The sequence below is a fragment of the Bactrocera oleae genome, chromosome 6 (genome assembly GCF_042242935.1).
Source record: "Bactrocera oleae isolate idBacOlea1 chromosome 6, idBacOlea1, whole genome shotgun sequence".
Taxonomy (NCBI): Eukaryota; Metazoa; Arthropoda; class Insecta; order Diptera; family Tephritidae; genus Bactrocera; species Bactrocera oleae.
In genome coordinates, this window is record NC_091540.1 from 55,462,821 (window position 1) to 55,470,580 (window position 7,760).

Sequence of the window (7,760 nt, forward strand, 5' to 3'; positions counted from 1 at the left end):
TTTCATCAGCGATTTTTTTTTTCATGTGTGTCTTCGCGCTGTTCAGTGGTTTCGATCGGTCGGTGATTTGGCAAAGAGTTTGTGCATACAGCCGACAACATACTAATGAGTCAGCCCACGATTTCTTGAGTGTAAAGAAAGCGTGCGTAAGAATAAGTGAGATTTAATGGCCTGCGCTACCATTGGCGTTTCTCCAGCAAGTAAAGAACCCAAAACAATAAGAATCGCATTGAAAAGGCTAAAGCGTTAAAAAAAAATAACACTAGCTACTAAGTGTTGGGGAACTTACATTTATGGTATACTCGTATACCATCTGATCAAGTTTAATGGACCAACAAACAAATTTTTTCACGTATTTTAATATAAATCTTTATTATCGCCCTCAAAATTGGCTCCATTTGAGTCAATACAATGATGCCAATGCCTAATGCAATTTTCCAGACACTTGTTATAAGTCTCAGCTGGGATGACCTTTAGTACCTTCAGCGAATTTTGGTTTGTCCGGTTTCAGCTTAGCCGGCTCGACGCTCCATGCCTAAAACATTAACTAAAATGTGTTGAGTCGATCCAGAAGAGATGTTGAGATCCTTTGCTCTTTCCCTGACGCACTGTTTAATAATTTTTTTCGATCTTATCGTCAATAACAGAGGTGGATGGACGACTTGCATGAGTCAAGTTTTCAATGACTCCACAGAAATATGTTCGAAGGTTTTGCTTTCGACTGTCGATGAACGAAGACAAATATGTTCTGTTGGTCGGAAATGGTACTCAGGCAATTCTCGTAGTGTGATTATACATGTAGTTGTATCAAAAATACAGAACTCGAACGCTAATTGATTTGCAGTAGCATTAAGCAGATTCTTACGGAATGATGGACTTAGAGAACAACTTTCATACCGCTGGCAAGTTCTGTTAGACGTCGATTGTCGTTCTCCTATTAAACTAATCACAGAAATCGTAGATATGTACAAGCATATTGTAATTATTCGTTAAGCTTTATACCAGTATCGGTGAATCCAAAATACTCGACTCTACTACTCATACCTGATTACGAATTGGCCTAGGTAGCAGAGATTGTAAAATTGATCAAGTCAAGTCGAACTTTTTCCATTTTTCAAATACTCGAACAGTTTTTTTCAATAATTCGGGATTTTATTAGGGCAGTGAGTTCATTCACGAGTACTAGCTTTTGATAATAATTTTAGTAAAATAATATTAAAAATGGGATACGTAAAATAGGTATACTAAAGCTAAATTGATGCATAGTAAAGAAGGACTATATAAATAAATAAACTAATATTATTAATTCTATTCCCTCCCTATTCTACGAAAACAGAGCTGACTAGAAAGAGCTGTGATAATCAAATTGTGTCTTCCTCAAAATGGTATTGAAATAATTTTAAGAATTTTCACGCAATAGTGATAGCAAGACCGGCGAAATACCTAATTTAAATGTTTATAAACTGGAAAATATGCCAAAAAGTCCTACGTCACAGTTGCGAAGAAGAGTACCACTGTCTGAACTTATGTTTGCCCCAATATTGGTTCAGTTCAGCCAGTTTAAGTCTGTTCGAAGCAAACATGATCCATTTTGGTTGAAGATTAAATATGTATGTCTCGAGATCGATGGAGAAGTCTTAATACATAAAATTTCCCCTTCCGCGGTTTGACAGATCCTGGATAAAGATGACGGTGCTTCTACAGTTGATGCTGAGAAGTACTATGCTGTTTTAGACGAGCCTACAAACACTTTTTCTCTTTTCTTCTATATTTCCAAGAATTAACCAAGCATTTTATAACCAATAAATTCCTGAAAAGCATTGTTTCAAATTTTGGAGTGTATTTTTGAGATAAGAAACGTTCTCATATACCTAAGTCCAACCTAAGTTTGAACTTGGCTTAAGATGTAAGAACTTCTAATATACTGGTGAACAACAAGACGAGCAAGACAAATAGGATGAAACATTGCATCATTTATATGCCCTCAACTGTAAGTAATCCCACAGTAGCGTCTGCTTGCCAAGAGGTGACCATATGGAAACGCAGCGATCGACGTGGCGACGATAACGTACACACTAAAGTCCCCAACAGCGGTAACATATGTATATGGTGGCATATAGGTAGATATGTGTGTCTTCAGCTGCGACCGCATCGTAAACAACAGACAATTTGTCCATTTACTCGCAGTTGATGTTGATCACATCAGTGTGGCAGCATTTTCACCGATCAGTCGCGATCGCCGCCGTTGCCGTCGTATTGCTTCATTTGCACCATACTAAACCGACACAGAAAACAACTAACCAACTGGGACGAGGAGGGGCCGCTTGTTTAGTCTATCGTTTACTTATTTGGACACAGCCCCGTTTGGGGTGTTGAATGAAAGCATTGAAAGCATCGTAGAATTGCTTACTCCAATCACCCAACGGCAGCTGTGTCTTAGCCAAAATTGGCACGTTGGTGTTATTCTGCATTTGCCCCTAGTTGGCTTGGTTGGGTTGGGTTGGGTTGGTTTGGTTTGCTATGCGGAATTCGCTAAAATAGCCAGTGGTAGTACCGTATCGTGGCTGCTATACTCTACAACTGAAAATGGTAGTGAATTCAGTAAAAGCAAATAAAATTTATTGAAAAATTAAATGGCTTGATAGTGCAATAGACGCTTCGATCCCCTCTGAACTCGTGTTAGGGTATCCAAATGCAATATTTATCGCTTTCGTGCGGTTCGCGTACAGCGTTCGGATCATCAGAAGAATCTCTGTTAAAAGCATTAAAGTTAGACAACTGTTGAAGAATATAAATAAGCTTGGTACTTACTTCTCCTCCGAGATGTCACTGTCGTCGCCATATTCTACAGGATTTTTACAAATGCAGCAGGTTTTGTTGGACTCATCAAAGCAGCTTTGGCAGTAGACCGCTTTACAGCCGGGTGTTGAACATTCCACTTTGTCACTACAATTTTAATTAGAATTTATATTTAAATTGTTGTAAACATATTGTTTCTACAAAGCATTATTATTAGTATTAGGTGTTTTTGTCTTGGTTTTTGAATGACAATTTTTCCGAAAATCGGTATAAAGTTCGGATAAGTGTAATTGTGACAAAAGAGATCAAATCCCTTTGTGGTTTAAAAAGTTTTCTGATCGGTAATGATTAACAACGTGAATGGCTTCCTAAATAGTCAATTCGATCGAATCTTATCTAGCCGAACGACAAGCTCAACATCTTCTATCTAAGATCATAGTCTAGTTATAACCATCAGCTAACCGCTATTCAAGTCAACCGTAATAAACGGATGTACTTGTACTTCCTGGGTAAATCGAAAAATCGTAATCGCTTAAGACCTTATTTTTCTCATCAATATCTAGTCTCTTCGGCAGTTACCCGTTCGGTAATAATTCTACACGAAAAAGAGGAAAATAAGGGAGTGAGAAATGTTCTGTCAATATTCCTCGTTACTGCAGGCCCTGTTACCCAGCAGTATTTTCTTTTTATACTTTCTTCAAGCCTAAAGAAATTGTCAAGTTTTATTAAGCATCCTATTGGCTCTCACTTGAGCCATAGCCATGTTTACGAAGACGCTTCTTATTCCTTTATAAAGATTAAATAGCTCTTATATGCTGAAACCTCTGTCTAATTACATAATTACTATATCTTCTCTTTATTTGCTGAGGACAGGGTTGCTGTCAAAGTCGTAAAATATCTGTAGCTTCGTTCGCTGCGCTTCGGGCATCATCGTACAGAGCGGTGAAATGCTTTGTCTATATTATAACTATGTTCTGGATGCCAGCCATTGAGTTGCATTTTTTGTGCTTATGAACTCTTCGATAAACATTGACCCTTCTCGAGTTAAAAACTGATGGTCACCAAAAGGTATTTGAAAGTTTTCGATCAAAAGATTCTACTGCTGAGGTCCAAGTATTCGCAAATCAATTTACGATCAGTGTCATTGTACAATTTCGAAAAATAACTCCATCTCGGAGAGTAATCAAAACTATACCCACTTTTTTAAAGGAAATCCACACAGGATGCAAGTATTGCTCTTCTGATGGCCAAATATAAGACGAAAAATAAAGTAACTATAAAAAAATATAAATTTTTTCGAATATACTTTCCCACATAAATACAACTATGTTACCCCGACGTCTTGGCTCTAATCCAATCTAGAAACGTATACGGATCAGATCTGGGCTCATTTTTGAACTTTGCACGTGCTTTACGGCGCAGCAGTTTGAAAAATGTCACTGTGAGTGCTCTAAAGAATTAATTATTTATCTTTTTATACCGTTATTCTAACTCACTGCGCTTCATTAGTATCTGATTGTAAAGCCAAGCAGCGCGTTGACGTGCCTCAACCGGATAAAACAGACGCATAACCAGGTGTCGCAAACGCAGACCGTAAGGTTCAAGAAAGAGGAATATCCAAGCTAGTAAACAAATACCACCTATGTCGAAATAGCGTCTAAAATTCGGAACACTTGGTTTGGGCAGACAAGGTGTGGTATCGATGTTGTACTTCTGGTTTACTGGTTCGAAAGCCTCGACGATGCCACGATATATTTGAGCCGCGAAGTCCTCGCCTTTCACGTCGACGACAATGTACGGAGGAACTAGCGAGAGTGTATAAGAATATAAATGCAGAATTGAGCTCTACTTAGTTGACTCACTTTCCACATTTGGCTCCATGCTGCCATAAAATCTAATCATCGCTAGTATCCAGTAGAAACAGTAATCAGTAAAACATATGCAGAAGATTTGTATGGTGGATATAAATAGGAATAACATGGAGCGCAGCAGTCTAAAGATCTCACGACGCGTCAAACGACAACTTGAAATCTAAATGATGTAATATTTAGAAGCTAAAGTAACAGTAAACTCAATTACTGACCCAAATATATTTGTGTTTTTCGGTTTTCTTCAGCGGCAACACGCGTTCCTGCTCCGTCAACTTGCGCTGCTCATCGATCTCTATAAAATCTTTGGTCAAATAATGGTTGTCATAGCCAGGTTGGTGCAGATATTTCATTTTAAAGTACAATGCTCTGTAAAAAAAAGTTAAAAAGCTCTAGAGGCAACGAAAATGTGTTCATATATTTTTTTAAGTTCCCACTTCATTATCACCATGACGCATAGGATTCCGCCAATTATATCCAGAAAACCGAAAATGAGAAAAAAATTGGCCATACGCCAGTGTATCTCCGCCATTATATCTTTGCCGACATCACTGAGATTTCTCGAGGCCACCGTTGTGAAGCTGAAGTCATGATCGAAGGTCACAGTTACATCAAACATGTTTTTTATCTCATCGGTGAATTCGCGCAACTCTGGAATCGGCATTGAAGTTATTTTGTAAGAAATCTCTATGTCTTGTCTCTACCACTTACTATCCATGATGGTGGCCAACACAGTATCGTCAAAGAAGACTACCATAACACAGATCACATCGACCACTTTAACGGTGTAACAAAGCGTGGTGAATATGTGTGTAGCATGACAAAGACCCTGAAACAATCCCAGTTTTTCTCTATGGAAGTGTGAGAAAAGGAGTAAAAGGAGTATCACGATAGATTTAAAAATCTGAGATGTAAATAGGAGAGAAAATAAGTTGTATTTTATCTGCTGCTGGTCGTGGTGCTGCCGATATCCGATCAGATGTCTTTAATATTGTCTATCCTCAGATCGTCTGACAAGGTATTTTAGGAAAGAGTATAAAAAAAAATGAGTACCCGTGTTTGTAAAAAGATGATTCTACTGAATATGTTACATTTTATAAGTCAAGAGCGTAAAAAACTTTCTGATATAGCTTTTTACCGATACTATGAGCCAAAGACATTGGAGATTTAAGTAAAAAAATGTGAGCAAAATCTCGAGGGATCGATATTCTCCAGCTAATCGAATCTCGTTGATAAACGAGGCTTACACATTCTGTGAATTTTTGTTCAAACGTTAGACAGTCTCTGCTCTGATTATTGCTTCTGAATGAAGCGAGCTTTCTTCATACGATTTCTGCATATATTTAGATTTCAGTGTCTTCAAAAGATTGTTAAGTTAAAAAAGTCATCAAATTCTTTTGTGGAATTAAACCTAATATAAGCACAAAATCGTTTTCAGTAAGAGCACGAACCAAGACATTTGTTGTCACGTATATAGCCTATATAACCGCAAAGAACACGGACAAAAAATTGTTGTCAGCAATATCATTTAAAATTATTTAAAGAAATAGTTCGTCCCCTAAAATGTCGCTCGCGAGGCATTCCTCGAAAAAAGAAGTATTTGATGGATCAGGAGACTTGTATCATATGGTTTAAAATCACTTCTTGGCTAGGGATCAAGTATCGTTTCAAGTAATTATAAGCTTTAAACATTATATCGCCTTAAACACGTGGAATTACCGACAATCCGCCATCGCATCATCCGCAATTTTCATGCACCGATCAAAGGGTGTACCGAACTCCTTGTTGCAAATTTTCACAATGCTATTTAGCCACTCAAACATCAGCTTAATGCTACTCACTGCACACAAAAGATACATTTCAATTGAAAACCTGATGCCACAATATCTCGAATCATACTCACAGACCACCAACACCAGTTCTTTTATACGAACCAATAGTAATTCGACCTTTTTCATAACCTTCTTGACGTTGTCCATCGCTGTTTTGACCGCCTTCTTAATAGCAACCAATGGTTGCCGCATCACCTCCAACATCTCCTCGAGCGCATGCTTTAATTGTATTTGGCCACACGAGAGGCTAGTGGTCAGCGCGTCCACATTACGCAATATGTTCCTTGTCGGCCCCGTTGCGGCCAACACAAAAGCGAAAGCGATCAGCAGTGAACGTCCTTTCGAACTGCACATAATCGGTATGCACAAAGTGACGGTGCAACTGCGAGGATGAAGGTGTGATTTACTGAAAGCTTCACTTTTTTCTAATAGTATTGGGACTTACCGCACACTGCGACTGTAGCAGAGCAAGAGAAACACCAAAACGGCGACATTCCACTTCAACCATTTGCCGGTCGGCGGCTGAAAGCTACCCGTTTCGTATGTTTGCCATGCCAGAGCCAGGCCCACACCGGTGAGATATCCACAAATGACGAGTGTCACGACGGTTTTGCTGAAAAATTTGCCATATTTATTGTCCTCGAGCTTTGGAGTTGGCGGTGTTGTTGGTTTTGTTGATTTCGTTGATTTGGTTGATCTTGTAGAGGGTATTGAATTTATTGTAGTGGAATCTTCATCGTTTGTCGTAAGCGTTGCTGTTGATGTCGTTGTGGCTGGTAGCGCCGAAGTTGAGGTGTCGTCACGAGGCCTTTTAACCATTTTTAAACTTACAGTCGGTCTATTTAGCACAAATACAATCTAATCTATTTTTAAATATTTGAAGTTTCAATATTGTTTTTATGAAAATGTCACAATACATTGATATGTTTTTAATTCCGAATTGTCTTACATATTTTGAGTGATTTTCAACAAGGAGCGCACTAAAGTTTTTTTCAACTGAAAATGTTTAAAGTGTCAAGATATATTGATTCATCGATGTCTATTAGGATATATTGAGTATAAACTGAGGTATTGTTATGAAAAATGCTAAACGAGGCACTCTGAGAGATCTCCTGAATCCGACAATAATCACTTTGACACAGCGGTACTATTCAGTATTATCAAGGCTTACTATGTTGATTTATACTTTTAGGTTTCGACGCATTTTTTGAGCGTCATTCGGTAAACTGTTGGACAATTTCGACGTCATATTCATAAACTC

The 7,760-nt window shown here is 38.2% G+C and overlaps 1 protein-coding gene across 1 annotated transcript; it reads right to left on the bottom strand.

Moving 5' to 3' along the window:
• Nucleotides 1-2,329: 2,329 nt before the first annotated feature.
• On the bottom strand, nucleotides 2,330-7,457 carry LOC106619256 (DC-STAMP domain-containing protein 2). Its single transcript, XM_014237282.3, has 12 exons — nucleotides 6,945-7,457; nucleotides 6,571-6,881; nucleotides 6,387-6,507; nucleotides 5,379-5,518; nucleotides 5,105-5,318; nucleotides 4,883-5,036; nucleotides 4,662-4,830; nucleotides 4,296-4,604; nucleotides 4,133-4,238; nucleotides 3,999-4,073; nucleotides 2,812-2,946; nucleotides 2,330-2,752 (listed from the first exon to the last, which is right to left on the bottom strand). The coding sequence occupies exons 1-12, from the start codon at nucleotides 7,316-7,318 to the stop codon at nucleotides 2,680-2,682; spliced, it is 2,181 nt and encodes a 726-aa protein (XP_014092757.2). The 5' UTR covers nucleotides 7,319-7,457; the 3' UTR covers nucleotides 2,330-2,679.
• Between the last annotated feature and the right edge of the window lie 303 nt (nucleotides 7,458-7,760).